The 18888-nt window shown below is 42.8% G+C and overlaps 2 protein-coding genes across 2 annotated transcripts in view; both read left to right on the top strand.

Annotated features, from left to right (window-relative positions):
• Positions 1-7314, top strand: part of acbd7 (acyl-CoA binding domain containing 7) — an 8220-nt gene extending 906 nt beyond the window's left edge. The window contains exons 2-4 of the mRNA XM_037676294.1: positions 5929-6046; positions 6126-6188; positions 6463-7314. Of these exons, the coding sequence (XP_037532222.1) occupies positions 5929-6046; positions 6126-6188; positions 6463-6536 (255 nt within the window). The 3' untranslated portion in view covers positions 6537-7314. The remainder of the gene's footprint in view (positions 1-5928; positions 6047-6125; positions 6189-6462) is intronic.
• Positions 7315-8296: 982 nt separating this feature from the next.
• On the top strand, positions 8297-17783 carry crot (carnitine O-octanoyltransferase). The gene is made up of 17 exons (XM_037676293.1): positions 8297-8458; positions 12065-12188; positions 12956-13080; positions 13162-13343; positions 13425-13549; positions 13661-13769; positions 14451-14544; positions 14672-14797; positions 14884-14985; positions 15135-15218; positions 15295-15402; positions 15487-15617; positions 15699-15822; positions 15895-15973; positions 16359-16452; positions 16578-16697; positions 16871-17783. Exons 2-17 carry the CDS (start codon positions 12074-12076, stop codon positions 16989-16991), a joined length of 1839 nt encoding a protein of 612 aa, XP_037532221.1. The 5' UTR covers positions 8297-8458; positions 12065-12073; the 3' UTR covers positions 16992-17783.
• Positions 17784-18888: the final 1105 nt, after the last annotated feature.

The following is an 18888-nucleotide window of genomic DNA, read 5'->3' as shown; positions in this document are numbered from 1 at the left end:
GGGGGGGGGGGGGGGGGCATGAACCAACTGGTTCATGGCTGAACAGTATAAACAGATTAATGTCCATAAATTGATTATAAATCAATTGAACTGATTGGTAACAATAATCATGAACTGATTAGTGACAATATAACCAAAATCACAGACACGACTTGTGACTGATAACAACATCTCACACTGTAATGCATGCAGACAGAAGTGAGCTTAAACAGAGTTCCATGAGAACAACAATATTCATTCTGTTAGAGCACTAAGGACAGAATGTGTCATGGAACGAGCCGTTACATCACGTAGGTAAAAGCGAATAAATGAGCAGGGTGTTGACCATGCAACCGCAGTGCAAATGTCCTGCATTGACAAACCATTATGCAGAGCAGTCGAAGATGCGATACCCCTGGTCGAGTGTGCTTAGAGGTTGACAGGAGGCTCTAAATCTGATGCTCTGTAGGCTTCAGAAAAGGCCTCACACAGCCAGTGTGATAAGCGCTGGATGGATAACGGCGACCTGTAGAAACATCTCTATAATGCACAAACCATTGTTGAGTTTGAAACGCATTGCAGCTGTGTGCGTTATGTAACACGTCAAACGCCCGCACCGGGCAGAGAAGATGAAAAGATGCTTCCTCTTCTGATCTGTGGGGGGGAAAAAACCCCTCCAACGATATCACTCTTGATTTAAAAGAGCTCGTGATGTTTTAGGCATAAAAGCTGGGTTGGTCTTAAATCAGCTGAGCTGCCCGTCAGCCTAATTCTAAGGCATGACGAAGCAACAGAGAGGGCAGATAATTACTTACCCTCTTAGCGGGTGTTAAAACCAGCAACAGGGCTGTTAAAAGAGACAAGAATTTAAATGAAACCTGATCCAGAGGCTCAATTGAAGCTTTGATCAGGGCTCGCAGGACCAGCGTTAAACCCACTGTGGAAAACAAGTGGGCGTGAAAACAGGCCTACATCTCTGTACACCTTTTAGAAACCGCTTCATCAGCGGGTGATAAAAGCTGTTCTGACTCCAAACCCTTTGTGGCAGGAAGAGATGGCTGCAATCGTACGTTAAAGCGTACTGAAAGCCAACTCCCTATCCATCAGCTGTTGTAGAAAAACAACACGCCGCTTAAAAGGCATGAGGTGGTCTCTAAACCTTCTCTGTGCACCAGCGCTGAAAAGCCGTCCCCTTGATGTGTACAGAACTGTGGTAGATGCAGCACGTGAATCTTGAATTGTGCACACTATCTCCTGAGGGAGACCCATCCTCTAAGTGGAACCGCTCAGCGGTCAGACCCACCGGTGTTGACCTATTTCTGGGTAACTCTTGGTCGCTCCTCCTGCCTGAAGGAGAGCATCCTTCCTCCATGACAGTTCCACGGCGACCCAACAACAGACGTTGCAGGCCTGGGAACCATAGTGCGTTCACACGCCGGGAGCCACCAAGGAGGGCTGTCAATCCCTCCTCTTGAACTCGGTTCATGGACCGTAAAAAACAGAGGAGGTGGGGGGGAAAGAAACGCGTAAAAAGCGTTTTGGGCCACCGACTGTGAGCAAATGCGTCCCCCCCCCAGCGATGGATCGTCTCGCGGGCTCAGGGAAAACCGTAGTTGACATTGAGCGTTCTTCTCGCATCGCAAACAGGTCCACAGCTGCTTTGCCAACTTCTGCTGCGTCTGAAAAACATCAGATCCGGATGGAGGATCCGGTCCACATAACGTGGGCCGCCCTTGGACGTCACATCAGCCCCTCTGTTCAGAACATCGGATATGTAAACTGCTCTAATAAAAGCAGGTTTGATGAACCCAACTCAGTAGCTTCCGCGCAATGTGTAACATCTGGGCTGAACGCACACCCCCCTGGCGGTTTATGTACGCAGCAGTCACCATGTTGTCTGTGTGAATCAACACGTGTTGATTCTGTAGCACGGGAGCAAAAAGTTGAATCACATTCAGCACTGTGCGACACTCCAAAACATTGATGTGGGCTGATGTGCGGTGGGGCCACAGCGCCCCTACTGCTTGAGATAGGCATGTTCCCCACCCCAACCTGACAGAGACGCGTCCGTGAAGACTGACACGTGACGTGGATCTGCTGACGGGGACTCCCTCTGACAGAGCCAGGGTGTTTCCCCAGTGTCGGAGGTCTGCTCCCATGGAGGGAGGGACAGTGATCATCCGTCTCTTTTGTTTTACTGGATCCACACGCAGACGCGTAAACCACCTCTGGAGGCGCCTCATGTGTAACAAACCCAGCGGGACCACTGTGTGAGCTGATGACGTCATTCCCAACAGCTTCATGACGGAGACAGCTGTTACCACTTTGCCAGGTCTTACGTGGCGTAATTGGTTTTTAGAGTGTCGATTCTTGTTTGTGATAAACGAGCCGTCATGGTAATTGAGTTTAATTCCACTCCCAGATAACAATTATCTGGGCCGGGAAAATCGAGCTTTTCTTCCAGTATGGCGAAAACCAGATTTAGCAGGTGTGATGCTAACACCTGAGCCTGTATCAATGCTTCCTGTCTGGAGTGAGACAGGGGCAGCAGGTCGTCCAGGTAAAAACAAAACCCTCATCCCTGCTTGTGCAGTGGATGCAGGGCTGTCTCCACACACTTGAGAACGTACGAGGCGCGAGGGAGTACCCAAAAAAGGCAACCTGTTGTACTGGTACTTCATCCCTTGAAAGGCGAAACGCAGAAATTTTCTGTGTTTTGGGATGATTGGTGTGTGAAAATAGGCATCTTTTAAAACGATGGAGACAAACCAGTCGTTTTCCTGGATGTTGTCCAACAGCTGTCTGTTCATCAACATGTGAAAAAATCTGTTCATGATCGCTTTGATGAAAGCTGACAGATCCAGAATCGGTCTCATCCCTCCGGTCCTTTCGGGGACCAGGAAGTAGCTTGAGTAAAACCCTGTGTTTTCCTCCTCGTTGGGAACTCTTGAGATTACACCTTTTATCAGAAGCTCTTGGATTTCTGCATTTAAGGCTGAGACTTGGTCTGGTGATGACAGGACCGTCTCTATAACTCCTCCGAACGGAGGGGGTCGGGTTGCAAACTGCAGCGTGTAACCCTTGCATAACACTCTGTCCCTCCATCTGTCCGGTGAGCATGTTTTTAACCACTCTGCGTGACGTTCGTGGAGTGGACGTGCGTTTAAATGATGTGCCGTGTTTTGAACGGATGTCATCCAAACCTCCGCCTCGACCGCCGTCATGCGTCGCGGAAATGTTTTCCGCGTGACCCAAGGCGAGGCTTTCTCGAAAGGGCTGTTCTGCGCGCGCCCGCGCGCTGTGACTGGATCGCGGACCAACCTTCATGTCCGGGCGGGGCGGTGTGTGCTGAGGCGAGGCGTGTGTCAGCTGATGAAGTGAAGGTTGTGAGCCTCGCGGGAGCGCACGTTTCCTCTGGAGGGACGCGCGCCGCTCTCGCTGAGGGCGGGGCCCGTCATTGGATTCATTCAGCTGTCTCACGCTTATGCCGCCGTGAGCTGCTGATCGCTGGGACGCGGTGGATGACGGCCACTCGCGTTCATACAGGAGAGGCGTGTGTTGTTTTCGCTGAGAGCAGGGACCTCCACCGGACCCGGCCTGCGGTCCCACATTTATCCCGATGTGGGCCGGTGAGCGCCGGGCAGCTGTGCGTGCATCATCGACACAGTGCCGTTGGATGGAGGCTGCTTGTCTCGCTCGGGAGCGCGTAAACACCGTTGGGAGGTGATCGTGCGGGCCTGATTGACAACAAGTTATTTCGCTTACCGTGGTGTCACGTGAGCGTCTGGGCATGTGAGGGAGCGGCGGTGGATTTAAAAAACCTTTATTTAAGGACACCGGCTCTTTATGAGTGGAGGGTGTGTAGCGGCTGTGAGCTCATCCGAGCTTACAGACTGGCTAAAAACAGGCGTTTTGATCTTTGAAAAATCATTTATTCAATTCCTGTGTCATTTATACACACATCCTCCGCAGACCGTCATTTCTTAAAACTTCTCCCCCGTGAGCTCTGCGGTTTGTTTGCTCCGAGCGCCGTCTGCAGGCGATCTCTGGGGAAAAACGCTGAAGTGCAGGCTGCCGGACTGAGGAGGGGTGGTCTCTGGCGGGCGGGGCTGGTGGTGGAGCTGGGCGAGACGAAGCTGCTGCTGCCGTGGAGCGTCGATGTCTCTGCCTCTGCTTTTGACGATCTCTCCAGCGGGCTGGAGGACGGAATGAGCCGCGCGGCTAGATGAGATGGCGTACAGCTTCCGACGTCTCCTCCGACTGCTTCGAATTCGTCAGCATGGACGTCAAGCTGCTTCCGAACAGCGCGTCCGATGAGATGGGGCCCTCCATCCGGTCTTTGTGCAGCTTTTCCGGCAGCAATGGAGAGTGACGGAGCCAGATGGAACGTTGGATTACCGTCATCCATGCTACAATCCTCGACAGGCAACCCGAGGGAGCGGCGCACATGTTGAGGATGGCGTCTGCCGATCTACACAGGGAGCTCTTAGTCTCCTCCGGCAGGTCTGAGGTCTCAGCCTTTTCGACATGCTAAATGCTAGCAGCGCATGTTGTTGCTAACTGCGGTTGCCTGAAAACACGTCGGTGGGCTCGATTGGAGAGCTTTGGTCGCCGTCTGGTTCCTCCGGAGGGACGGGACGCTGCTCCGACCTGGACAGCTTCGCTCCGGAAGCTTCCGCGAGGCTTGGCTCCAGGGGAGGGAACCGAGGAATAGCGTCAGTTGCCTTACAGAAGGAGTTCTTTGTCTCCAAGGCAGGTCTGCGGCCTTCAGTCCCTTGGACATGCTATATGCTAGCAGCGCACGTTATTGCTAACTGCGGCTGCCTGGAAAAACACGTCAGTGAAAAATAACCTTTCCGCCGATCATCCGAACTGGCGGGAAAAGGCGAGGGACGTAGAAAAAGGGGGTCCCTTCATGTCAGCCTCCTCCCGGGTTCCGCCGGGCAACCCCTGAGGGCGCTGTCGGCCGGGAGCGGTGTGATCGCCGATGCGAAAACGAGGTGGGATGGGGTGAGCATTCACTCAGCCCCCCTCCACCTACACTACGCTCCCCGGGAGGGAATGAGCAGCGGGGGCTGCAGCTGAGCACACCTTGCCCCGGAGGAACCATCCGGTTCGCCCCGAGGGTCGGCGATAAGAGGAAAAAACACAAGATGGCGTTGTCCAGCGTGTAGTGACCTGTCACTGGGAAATGTTCCACGACGCTTACCTTGGAATAAGACTGCTGTCATCTTCTCCTCGGGGAGGAGAACTCACCGGACGACCGGAGGTCGACTGCCGGGCCCAGCATCCTTCACAAGGTTGGTCATTTACACAACTTATCTTCTTTGTTCTTCTGACAGTGCTATATTAGCTCGCTGAAGAAAAAATGGGAGCCGATTTCCCGCTCTTAACGTAATTTATACGGACCGGGTAGGGCCCACACAGCAGGTGGGCGTGGACTAATTTTTTTCAGTGCTTATGCTCTGCATAACGGGATAAACCCACTAAAGCGAAGGCCTTAAAGGGCGAAGCTTATATGACATAGAACTACAATCCATTGGTTCTTTGGTCCTCATGCTGAAGCTGCTGTAAAAACACAATATGTCTCTAAAAGAACTGAGAATATATTAAAAAAAATACTGCAGTTTGACCAATTTAGAGGTTAACATTTCCAGTAATTATGAAAATTAATGCACAGTTTGGTTAGCAACTGTTAGGTATATGTTTGTAACCCAAAATGATCAGTAATTATCAATTCTGCTGCAGTGTCCCAGATCTGTTGTGAAGCAGATTATTCGTTCATTCATTCAGGCACCAAAGCAGCAGTCTTGGATAAAAAGCCTTTTGTTCCTCTCCATCTTGTGCAACAGTCAGTTTCCCAGGCTTTGCTCCACGCTGTGACCACTATGTTCAAAGTCCTCATTCAGCACTGATTAAGACTGAATCTTAAATCTGTTTAACTTGCAGGCAGAGTTTAAGACCATAGCAGACAATGTGAAGAAGGTGAAAACGCAGCCCACGAACGATGAGCTGCTGACCCTGTACGGTCTTTACAAACAGGCCATCGTTGGAGACGTTAACACTGGTATGACCCAAGAGCAGAATCAATAATAATCATCATTTACTCCTTGATTTCTGAGGATTTCTTCTGTTCACATGTGCAGAGAAACCAGGGATTTTGGATCCAACAGGAAAAGCCAAATGGGAGGCCTGGGAATCCAGAAAAGGTAACAAAATAGAGATTTAAAATTTAACGAGAAGTATTACTTTGCATTAGATATCTCACTCATTGAGTATTATTGAGAAAACCTTTGTTACCAGGCTTTTAATAAAAAATAAAAAATAAATAAATCAACAAACTGAGCTTGCAAATTTTTTCCACTAATGTAGATTTTGCATTGAACCCATTCCTGTAGATTAATGCTGGCAGAATGACTAAAATACAAACAGAATAATGCACAGTGTTTCCAACTAATGTTTTTTTTTCATTTATTCTTTCAGGCATGTCCAAGGACGAAGCCATGTCCACATACATCACACATGCTAAAGAGGTTATCAGCAAATATGGGCTGTAGGGTGTGCAAAAATCTGAAGAGGCAGAAACCACTAAAACAAAGCTGCTGTTCGCCTTGAGTTCTCAGAGGCCATAATATTAAAGTAATTTTACATTTCTTGCTTACTTGGAAAGTTATTTTTATCGACCAGGACAGTAAATAAAACTTCTATGCACCTCTGTGGTTAAGACGATTAACTTTATTGCATTTAATTTACATCACTGATGCCTCTGGGAGCACAGCAAGACAAACAGAAGGCTGTAAAATGTGAACAAACTACTGTACTGTAATTAAATACCTCTTTACATTTCTTGTGATACATGTGCTTTTTAAATGTATTTTATTTCATGGCTTGGCTTTCACTTGAACGGCATTGCTCGTGAACAGAAACGTCCATCTTGCACAGAGTAAACATTTAAAAAGGGGTTTTCTATGTAAAAGAATGGGCTTAGGAGAAGGATCACATTTTTGCACAGAAGAACTTCAATGTTTTTATCTATCTGTTACAACAAAGAAATGTTAAGAAGATATCTATTATTGGCCAGACTGGAGAAGGGGACTGATAAGTGACCAAAACCTCTCAGAGTTGGAGCTTTTCTTAAAGAGGTGGGGGCCTTAAATCCAAACTTGTTGTAGCCTTGCTGCATAATCTCGTTCTTGTGCAGTCCTGTGCTATAATCATGTGATAACAAAGGCGATCGCAACTCAAACTTTAAACCTTATTTCATGAACACACTTACATTAGGTATTCAAAGATCTGACACTCCATGTAAATGCTTTTATTGCCCACAATAAATAAGACATTTTACTAGTGAGTTCTGGTTCTTTGCGTGCTTAAAACTTTTTATTTTTTTTATTATTATTGAGGAACAAAAACTCCTAACATGTAGTTATGTCACACATGTGCTGGGCTTTATTTCCATCAGTCTCATTCAGACCATTAATCTTTATGAACCATAATTACAATTGCATGCAACATTTAATAGTTTTCTGGTCTTAGACAAATTTATAACCTCATTCATAAAGGTTCCTGTAATCTCAGTCTCAATCCTGTTCCAGTTTAAGACAAGTTCAACCTTTTTATTCCTGTCTACAGTGACTGAAACAAGTCTCAAAGTTGCAGTAGCCACTCCACTGAGATTACAATATGTCAGAGACTAAAAGGAGCTGGAGCCTAGTTATTGATCAGTTATCTTCTCTGTATTGACTAGGTGAATTACTGCATATCATCCTAACGTCTGCACTCCCACAGGCTTGGTTTGAACCAAACTTTACTAGGTCGTATTTCAAAGCGTCATAAGAAGAGGGTGCAGAACATGGTAGGAATTAAATGTTATTTAGACCACTGACAAAGAAATGAACAGTCTACACAGTATCAATAATTAGTAAATTATCTTAAAAACAATTACTTGTAAATACAATTATTCAGTATTGTGAATATCATTTTATCCATCACTAAGCACAGAGAATCATGTTTGATACTTTATTATTTACAGTCACTGAAGATGCACATTAAACCTTATGTTTTAATGTTTCTAAACTAAAGTTAACAAACACAAGTTTATACTGGCCATGAGGGGAATCAAATGCAAGTGTGTTTTTGCCTTTATTTTGTCGTTGACAATTTTGCCTGAATAAAAGTTTTATAGTAAAATTGTCATATGTAAAGGTAGACTTGAATTTGCTTTTTTTTTATTTACTCGACACCTTTCACAATAAAAGCTTAATTATTCCACTCGGTGTCCAGCTAACGGTTTGCGCATGCGCAGTGAGGTGTTGGCTCTGAGGCTGAGTAGGGTAAAGGTGAAGACGAGGGGGAGTGGAGGCTGCGGCTGTGGACATCTTTCTCTGTATGGACTCGTTTCGTTTACACACCAGTCGACAAAAGAAACGAATCCGAGGACTTTTATGCAGCAAGCTGAAGTCATCATATCCCAGAGAAGGTGAGTTAGTTGTCCGCTTTCTGATCAAGTTAGCCCAAGCTGACTAGCATTAGCCATTAGCTGCTCCGTGTTGTTGTTCGTGTTGTTAGCCCTCCGGGAACCAGACATCTTTTATTCAGCAGTGATTAAAAATAAATTCAGCTAAGCGCTTATGCAGCTCTGTTTGTGGCAGAAACAGAATAGGAAAAAAAACAAACATAAATATGTCTGACAAAACCACTTCTTTTTTGTTTGCTTTTGTTTTACTTAAAATAAACCAAACTTTCTTATAAACTTTAAATGTTCTTAATAGTTTTCCATGCTTTTGTGAAGGTTTTTTTTTTTTTTTGCACTTTGGCTTTTTGCTTTTGGATACATTTTCTGCCTTTGTCCTTGCAGGCAGCAGGTTGTGCAACGTGTGCTTCAAATAAGAAAGAATGAACAAGTGGAGGAGAAAAGTTTAGAAATGTAGCAGATGAACAGTATCTGAAAGTCTTTTCTTTAATAAATTAGAGCAAATGTGTCATTCACTTCAAACTTTATTTATACAGTTTAGTCTCAATGAGCCTCGAGGACTCATTTACATGAGAGACCTGTTTTTTAACAAAGAATGATGACAAGGGCTTCAAACATCTGCTAAGTTCATGGGGGAAACCAATGCAGACATGTTCTTGTTTTTAGTTTTCTACATCGCCTTACAACCTAGTTGTTTTTTGTTACATTTTTTAATACCATTTTATTTTCACTTGTTATTCTCAATGTGTATGCATCCTTTATGATCGTCTATTGTTGTCTTTGTTGTCCACTGTTGTCATCACTCGGGCTCTTGTAAATGAGTCCCTGAGGCTCAATGGGACTGACCTGTATAAAGGTTGAATGAAAAAGCAACAGTAGACGATAATGACAACACTAGACAATCTTAAAAGAAAGCATATAAATAGAAGAAAATAAATGGAAGAAAATTATGTTTAAAAAACAGCTACATTAAAGCGATATAAAATACTAAAACAGGAACGTCTGTATTGGTTTTTGCCAGGAACTTTTTCCTTTTTTTTTTCATTTACCTGTTATTTATACAGGTTAGTCTCATTGAGCCACGAGAACTCATTTTCAAGAGATAACCTGTTTTTAGGGAGCAGATGGTGGGGGTTAAGGGCCTTGCTCAGGGGCCCAGGGTAGGGTGAATGAGGGTGGAGGGAGGTGTGGGTGCTCCACCTTTTCCACCTACATTTTGATGTTGACTGTACCGGGAGTTGAACCTGCGACTTCCCGATCACAGGCCCATCTTCTAGCCTCTGCGCCACCACTCCCCCAACTTAGCAGATGTTTGAAGCCACTTAGGTCGAGAGCTTCAGATCTTTTTACAAGATATTCCAGGAGCAGATTAGAAAAAGGCCATGTTGCCAAGTTCAGGTCTCACTGAGGGAACACTGCATGTAATAATGTCCTGAGAGTGCACGCTGTACCTAAGGACCTAAAACAGAACCTTGTGGTACACCATTGTTGACTATTAAATAACTGGAAGAAGTACCATTATGTTGAACACGTTGCCTCCGGTCTGAAAGATAGTTAGAGAACCAACCAATGGTGTGTTCTGAGAAACCGATTTCTGAGAGCTTATGACACAAGATGTTATGATCCACAGTGTCAAAAGCTTTAGACAGGTCTAAGAAAAGTGCAGCACAATAATCCTTAGCATCCAGTGCTTCAACAACATCATTAAGAACCTTCAGTGAAGCAGCGGTTGTGCTGTGTTGCTTCCTGAAACCAGATTGATGTGGAGGTAAGATGTTAAATGAGTCCAAATACTTTTTGATTTGAAAGTTTATCAGTTTTTCTAGAACCTTGGCTAAAATGCAGAGTTTAGAGATTGGTCGATAGTTGTTCAGTGAGGTGGGGTCACCTCCCTTCAGCAAAGGAAGAACAAAGGCTGTTTTCCAAGCATATGGACAGGTTAAAGATGTGAGACACCTGTACTGAGATTATGTGAGCAGCCAGCCTTAATAAATAAGGTGGAAGATCATCAGGGCCTGCAGATTTTTTTTTAGAATCTAGACCTTTTAACAGATTATTAACCTTACTAACTGAGAATGGTGAAAATGAAAAGGTGTGGTTTACTGAAGATTGACTAGGACAGATTTGATTTGTAGATATTTGGCTTGAGAAGTAGCTGGTTTTCCATTAGTAGCTGTGGCAAACAAGGAACTCGAAGCAACAAAAATGTCTGTTGAAACAGAGTACAGTCATAGATAGAGAGCACATACAGGACCAGAGAGATGCATCATCATTCAGTTGATCATCAACTGTTCTCTATGTCCAGTTTTCAGCTAAAAGCTCTTTAAAAATCACCTTGCTGGTGCTAAAATTCTTGTTTCTGAGTCAAACTTTGGTAACTTTCCATTCAGGTAAAAATGGGAACAAATAAGGTGACCAGATTTCTGAAGTTAAATCTGGGGACATTTCCAACTTGCAGACAGAAAAAATTAAACGTTATTAAGATGAAATTAAGAGACGGGCACAGTGCCGGTTTAATTTATTTTTACGTATGTTTAAACAATAAAAATCAAATGTAGCAGCAAGATTGTATCTCCACATTATTGTTAACATTTCCTAAAGAGTAATAAAATGAATAAAGTAATAATAGTAGTAATAGAGTACTAAAACTGGGGGGAGGGGGGTGTATACTAATATAAGTGAGTGTTGGTACGTTTGTGCGTGAATGTGAACTTGTACATACAGTGGTACTTGAAAGTTTGTGAAGCCTTTATAATTTTCTATATTTCTGCATAAATATGACTTAAATCATCATCAGATTTTCACACAAGTCCTAAAAGTAGATAAAGAGAACCCAGTTAAACAAACGAGACAAAAATGTTATACTTGTTCATTTATTTATTGAGGAAAATGATCCAATATTACATATTTCCTGAGTCCTGAGTTGTTTAACACATCTACATGTAAATAAGAGGAAATAAAAGCTGACATCCTGCACTCTTGTCTCTTACTCATCTTTTGATCTTAAATCCAAATGTCTTCAGCGTGCAACAAAAACAAAGGAATTTGTCTTGCTGTTCCAATACTTTTGGAGGGGACTGTAAGTAGGATATGACATGCATGGAAGGTCTTACCACTAAATATGAAAGGGAAGTTTCTAGAAATAAGATACGTTATGTGTGAGCCTATGTGGACAGGAATTACAGACTCCATGAAGACTGAGCTGAGGCCTTTGGTTTTGGTTAGGCTGACCCAGAGTGTTCTCCCTGATGATCAAGTGATCAACAAGTGATCAAGTGAGAGGTAAACTATCTGTAGTGATGCACAAAGAATCTATAAAGTGTCTGTGTAAAACCGTATGGGTTTCAGTGTTTACCCTAGAACAGTTCCCTTGGCAGGGCGCTTGGGATGGGGGGTGGTAAAGATTCTTCCACTTCTTTCTTTCCTTCTGAAAAGAAGAAGCGGGTAAAGATAATGGATAGATGGATGGATAATAAAAACCCACAATAAGTGCAGATAAATTATCTTGAAGTTTTAACAATGGTGCAAGCTTTTATCCATTCACGCATATGAGACCAAGCTAGGCCGGCCAGCCACCTCTTTGTGACAACGTTACACTCATTTGTGTTACAGGGTGAAGACATGGCTAATCATTTAGCACAGCCTGCTCCTGAGCGGACCTTTCAGTACCAAAATGTTCTACCTGACCTGCCCGTCCCGACGCTGGAGAGCAGCCTGTCAAAGTACCTGGATGCAGGTAGGATGTTGGCTGTCTCCAGCCTCCCTTGGTTCAGATTTTTCTACTTGACATGTCTGCTTCAAATATTTACTCAAAGAAAATCACTTTGATTATATGATTTGTGCTGTTGCTGTCTGGCTCTTAAGTTGACCTGTTTTGGTTCCTTTAAGTAAAAGACAGAAACTGTGAAAATGTGTTATTATGTACATTTTATCTTTTAGTTCTTTTAGAGCTGGCGTTTGAACCAGAATGTGATCGGTTGTCAGGTTTGCAGTGACCTCAAGAGCCAAATGTAGTTTTTATTAAAATAAAAATACAATTGTACAAAGTAAAAAACAAAAAAGCTTTTGTGACCAACTGAGGTTGAAGGGATGGAAAATTAATGTAAAAGATAAAAACGAAAAAAATCTAATTTCTGTAAATAAAATGATGTTTCCCCTGGCTCTGTGGCTCTTTCTGTGTCAAAGGTACAGACATTTCTGTCCCTAGTTTTTTATTAACCACATGGCAAACTCAGAAGGTCTTTAGTGTCAGTTTGATGTTTGGACTGATAGTTGTGGTCATATTATGTAGTTCCTATTTCAACTCTACAATTTTACAATTTAAAACACCTTTTGATCCTTACTGGCTTTATAAATTTGGTCATTTCAAACTCAGAACAATAATAAATGACAAGTGTGTCATTGTTGATCATAATTAATACAAAATATTGCACAAGTGTTTAAAAAAAACACGGCATACTTGTTCAGTGTTTTTTAAAGGACTCCTTTTTTTTCATCTTTCAGTTCGTCCGTTTGCGTCAGAGAAAGAGTTTAAATCTACGGTGGACATTGTGAGGAAATTCAAAGAAGGTGTTGGCAAAGATCTGCACCAGAAACTGCTGCAGCGAGCCAAATCAAAGAGGAACTGGGTCTGTAGCTGAGCTCTTAGACGCTTGTTTAGTTGACGTCACACAGAAGTGTTCGCTGGATGATTCTTCATTTTCCTTCAGCTGGAGGAATGGTGGTTAGACACGGCGTATCTGGAGGTCCGCATCCCCTCTCAGCTGAATGTAAACTTTGGAGGTCCAGGACCGTACTTGGAGCATTTTTGGCCTCCTGCAGAGGGAACGTGGCTGCAGAGGGCCAGTGTTATCACATGGCACACGCTGCAGTATTGGGACCTGCTCCGCACGTAAGACATGCGATTGTGTTTAACATCAGTTTGCTTCACTGTTTACAGAAATATAATTGTGTTTCTCTGCTTGTTTTCTAGGGAGAGACTGGCTCCTCAAAAGGCTGGGAAAACCCCGTGGGACATGGATCAGTTCAGGATGCTCTTCTGTACCTGCAAAGTGCCGGGAGTGAAGAAGGACACCATCCGTAACTACTTCAAGACAGGTGGAATGAACTCTTATCTTTTCAGACACACCTGGAACCTTTGACCCTCTTCTTCAGCTCGCCTGTCACCATTATGTAACATTTTATGATTTACGTTGTGCTTTGTCACAGAAAGTGAGGGGCCGTGCCCTTCCCACGTGGTGGTGATGTGCCGTGGACGGATATTTACCTTTGATGCACTTTTTGCTGGACGAATCCTCACTCCTCCAGAAATTCTCAGGTACTAAGCATACACAAATATAGACATACAGTAAACTCTAGAATAAAAACCTTGTAATATTGGATCAGTGCAAATGATAGAATAACGTTGTTTAGAGTTTACAACTAGTCTTTTGTTTTTGTAAATAGTGAAAGATGTGATCTACATTGTTTTTTGAAAGATTTTGCATAACAGGCCCAAAGAGGCAATAAGGTTTGTGACAGTTTACAATGCAAACATTTTATAAGATTTTTGCCACAACAAAAATATATGTATTGTATTTTGACTCTATGGTTTGCCTTTTGGCCCCCTGCCGACAGGAGAAAGTGGGGGATTAGAAAATATTTAAAGCAACATCTACAGTGAATTGCATAAAAGTTGATAAATGCAGCTGTGGCGGTTGTTGGTTTTCCTAGAACAATAAAAACTTGGCATAAAAACAATGGATATAATTTTCCATTTAAAAGTCAGACTTTAATCAACAGTTCTTAAAGTTATTTTTCCCCTAAAACGTCAAAGTAAACACAGACAATAAGAGCTCTGGACTACATGGTTTTCTCTGGTGCAGTAACTGAATCCAGCATTATCTGAGTAATACAAATCTCTGTCACTAATGTTTGCTGCATTAACAGAAAGCTTTTTGAATTAACCCACCATGGTGGAAATCACCCAGCCAGTGTGTGTGTTTGTGTGAACCTGCAGGCAGCTGAGCTATGTGAAAGAGCGCTGTGACCGGGAGCCAGAGGGAGACGGACTGTCTGCCCTCACATCAGAGGAGAGGACACGTTGGGCCAAAGTAGGAACGCTCACATTTATCTATCTGACAAAAAAACAAAAGCAGCTTGCAGCTCAGGACTGGTCTCATAGGTCTCATATTACCAAAACGTTCCTGTCGATCAATAACTCTGCTCACTTCCTGGCAGGCAAGAGAGCATCTAATAAGCATCGATCCGCACAATAACACAATCCTGGAGATCATTCAGAGCAGCCTGTTTGTCTTGTCCCTGGATGAGACGAAACCCTACTCTACTCCAGAGAACTACACAAAAGTAAGGCCTGCAAACACCTCAACCACACGCTGACCACAAAACAAAGCTGTGACTCTGATCTGAGACCATTTCCATTATGAATACAGTTAACTGTGGCAGCCCTTACAGGCGACCCCACCATCCGCTGGGGCGATAAATCGTACAACTCAATCGTGTTCGCAGACGGCACATTCGGATCCACTTGTGATGTGAGTTTTTAGGGCAATGTAAAGAGTGTCTAAGATTTAATATGCTTATTCTGAACATATCCTGGTCGGTTCCATTGTGATGGCAGTCAATAAGTGTAAACACATAATTTTCACATAAATGAAACACTTCCTGTCAAAATGTTTTGCAGCATGCGCCATACGATGCGATGGTACTGGTGTCGATGTGCTGGTATCTTGATGAACAAATCAGAGCTGCAGAAGGAAAATGGAAGGTAAACTCGGCCTGTTTATTCTTTAAATAAATAAAAGCAGATAGATCTTCTCACACGTTGGTGTCACTCCTTTTAGGGCTCAGACACGGTCAGGCAGATGCCCCTTCCTGAGGAGCTGCTCTTTACTGTGGATGAAAAAGTCTGCAGTGATATTAATCACGCCAAACAGCAGTATCTGGAGGCTGTAAGCTTTTACAAAGCCTTGTTAATATTTTACGTGTCCACAGTTTCAGCCGTGTGACCGTTACCTGTATCTGTGGTGTTCCAGGTACAGGACCTGCAGATTGTGTGTTACGCCTTCCCAGCGTTTGGGAAAAAAGCCATCAAAGAGAAGAAGCTGCACCCAGACACCTTCGTTCAGCTGGCGATGCAGCTGGCATACTACAAAATGCACAAGAAGTGGGGTTGCTAACAGCTACTATTTAATGCTGTTTGAGGCTAGTTTACTCTATACTGTATGTCGTCTTGTGCTTTCCTCAGACCAGGAAGTTGCTACGAGACGGCGGCGACGCGCAAGTTTTTCCACGGCAGGACGGAAACGATGCGACCCTGCACCCAGGAGGCTGTGAACTGGTGCAAAGCCATGATGGACCTGACTTGTGATGTAAGTTTGTCCTAAAAGAAATGGGCTGAGGTGACATCAACTTCCACATGTTAAATGAACTTTTGTTCTCAGGTGAATGCCAGGAGGAAAGCCATGCTCTCAGCCTTCGAGAAACACAACAAACTGATGTCCGAGGCTCAGGATGGAAACGGTCAGTCCGTTTAACATTTATAGATTGTCGGATATTTCTTCACATTATTGTTAAGACCATTTATTTCACGCTACCTCTCATATTATTCATAGATGTTACCACTAGTGTAAGCATCAAATATCAACAACTGGAAGGTGTATTTTAGTTTGTATCATGAAGTCACCCAAACATCATCCACATGTTTTTAAACAAATGCTGCAGCCATTCTTACATTGTGAAAAATCAAATCATGATCTTCTGGGCTGTGATTTTGCAAAAGAAATGTCTTATTTAGTTTATTTGTATTTTACTTCCATAAGCGCTATTGTCAAAGTCCATGTTTGTGAAGCCGCAGCTTGGTCACAGTGATGTTTATTAGCTCATTCTGTTTTGTGTCCGTCTCCAGGTTTTGACAGACATCTTCTTGGGATGTATCTCATCGCTAAAGAGGAGGGACGTCCCAACCCTGAGCTCTTCACTGACCCCCTCTACTCTAGAAGGTCCTCCCTCTGTCAATCATTTAGCTCTGAAGAACAACGTGGCTTCACTTAAGAAAGAACTCCTGTTCGTTCAGTCTGTTGCTTTTCGACTAAAACGTTTGACTTGTTTTTGTGTTTGTGTTCAGCGGGGGTGGAGGTAACTTCGTGCTGTCGTCCAGTCTGGTGGGTTACACCACAGTTCTGGGTGCGGTGGCCCCCATGGTTACTCAGGGCTACGGCTTCTTCTACCGAATCAGAGATGACAGGTGAGGGAGAGAACACGAACAGAACTTTCAGTTCATTCTTAGATTTAATACAACATTGTCATGTTATGTTAGTTCATTAACCTCAGTTAACTTTAATTTGATCAAGTTTGTATTTAGTCCAGATTAATATGGTTGCTATATTTTTTTAATCTACACTTTTATTTCTCGCATAGGATTGTGATCTCGATCACATCATGGAACTCTTGCCGCGAGACGGACGCCGCCTCGCTGTTCAACAACTTCTCCAGCTCCCTGCATGAGATGCTCCACCTGGCCACCATGTCTCAGCTGTGAACCAAGCAGGAACAGGAATTTAAACAGTTACTTTTCCCTGCTCTTGTCTGTGCATCCAGACACACCGCTCAGCCTGGGTTTATATACAGACAGCTAGATCAGCACAAATCAATGCAAACATGCAGAAACTGCACCACTGGGTGATTACCTCAGTTTATTGTATATATAAACAGATTTTGTATTTTATTTTGATTATACTTTAAGTGTTTAGAGTACTGATTAGCCTCAAACAGTAGCAAAGCTTTCTATCAGAACTACTAGAATCAGTTTTGTGCATGAAAATAATCCTTTTTAGGCCTTAAATGAAATTAAATTCTGTATCTTTGCTTCATTTAATGGGCTCAGACTTAATTGGCTCTACATCTGCACACGTTTTGGCTATGGTGGAAGTTTGGTATAAAAACTTTATGGACAGACTGTTGTCTTCCTCACTGGTATAGAAGGGGAAATGTATTCCTCCTAATGGCTGTGGTATACATACTCATTCCATCAAATAAAAAATAGTTTTAGAGCTTATTTAAAATGTCTTTAATCTATGAATCGTCTGGTACTTTAACATGCAACATGTGTTATACATCTTGTTTGACTCGAGTAGCTGCATGAAGAACCTGTTTGTAGCATTACCAGAACCAAACATTAACTCGTCCACTGCACCTTTAATTTCTGCACGCTGAGGTTTTTACCTTTCTGTCCTGTTGAAGACAAACGAATGTCCCTTTCTTTTAAAAGGTAACTACTGTGAAATATTCCTGAGGCACTGATTGTTTGGACATTGTTCACTTCTCTTTTGGAAATGGAACAAGTTAGTGTAATGATGAATGTACTGTAGTACAGCGTAATCACCGACAAATAAACTTTAGATTTATACATTTGTGTTGGCGCTTTAATAAAAACAAAAGATGTGTTGGCGCTTTAATAAAAACAAAAGATTTGTTCTTTGAGTAGAAAACTTTAATAGGCACATTCTTTGAAAATAGTATAGAAACATTAATTTCTGCAGTTTTGCACATTTCATACAGAACATAGACTCTGATGGTTCCAGTGTTTAAAGAATACGTACTTAATGATCCCTTCAGAACAGATCAGTACTTTTTTCATGGTCCTCGACATAGAAATCCACAGAAACTACAAAAATAAATTTTTAAAAGACCCTTACAGTATATATTTATTTTAAATCCTATATATATTAAAACATTTTAATACTTAATTTTATTTTTTATTAGCTTATAATCACCTGAAAATTAAAATAGCTGTTTCATTACATTTCTATGGAGACGCAGAAGATCCAAGCACTGGCTTTAGAAACCTGATCGAGTGCAGGTGTGGGTTGTGAGATAAATACAAGTGAAATGTGAAGGTGCTAAACTAGAATCTAGTTGAATACTTTTTGTTGTTGTTCAAGATTCTTTCCAAGTGAAAGCAACCAGACATTAAGTGGCTGTGATGTTAGTGGCTGATATTTTCTTTGTGTTTTTTTTAATTACCTGTAGCAAAGGAAACTACAATATCCTTCATAAAAGCAATCAAGAGTCAGTCCTATTTTTTCTAGCTCTATCCTACAAATGGACAATGATCTGTGTAAATCTGAGGTCAGCATTGGGATCATGAGTGTGACCGCATGTTTAAAATTTAGCATTTTCTTCTTAAATCCTGAATATAACAAATACCCTGAAATACAAAACACTTGAGTTGCTTTAAGTTGAACATTTTTTTGAAAGTCTGGAGTTTAAGGGCTGCAGACTCAATAATTAGCCCATACATATCTTTTCTATAGCCCAACATGATGTTTTCTAAAGTCATCACGAACAGCTCATGAAATGAAAAAGGGGCTTTTGCTTTTAACAATATAACCCGCCCTCTTCGTTTTGTTTGACAAAAAGGATGAAAATGACAACCA

The sequence above is a fragment of the Nematolebias whitei genome, chromosome 5, assembly GCF_014905685.2.
Source record: "Nematolebias whitei isolate Nwh7 chromosome 5, NemWhi1, whole genome shotgun sequence".
Classification (NCBI taxonomy): domain Eukaryota; kingdom Metazoa; phylum Chordata; class Actinopteri; order Cyprinodontiformes; family Rivulidae; genus Nematolebias; species Nematolebias whitei.
The sequence above is the reverse complement of the archived record's forward strand: the minus strand, read 5'-3'. Positions and strand labels throughout refer to the sequence as shown.

Excerpts from the sequence above, each read along its gene's own strand:
- crot (XM_037676293.1), top strand. The coding sequence starts at position 12,074 with ATGGCTAATCATTTAGCACAGCCTGCTCCTGAGCGGACCTTTCAGTAC. Across the intron at positions 16,453-16,577 it reads GACCCCCTCTACTCTAGAAG|CGGGGGTGGAGGTAACTTCG; the intron begins GTCCTCCCTCTG and ends GTTTGTGTTCAG. Across the intron at positions 16,698-16,870 it reads TACCGAATCAGAGATGACAG|GATTGTGATCTCGATCACAT; the intron begins GTGAGGGAGAGA and ends TTTCTCGCATAG.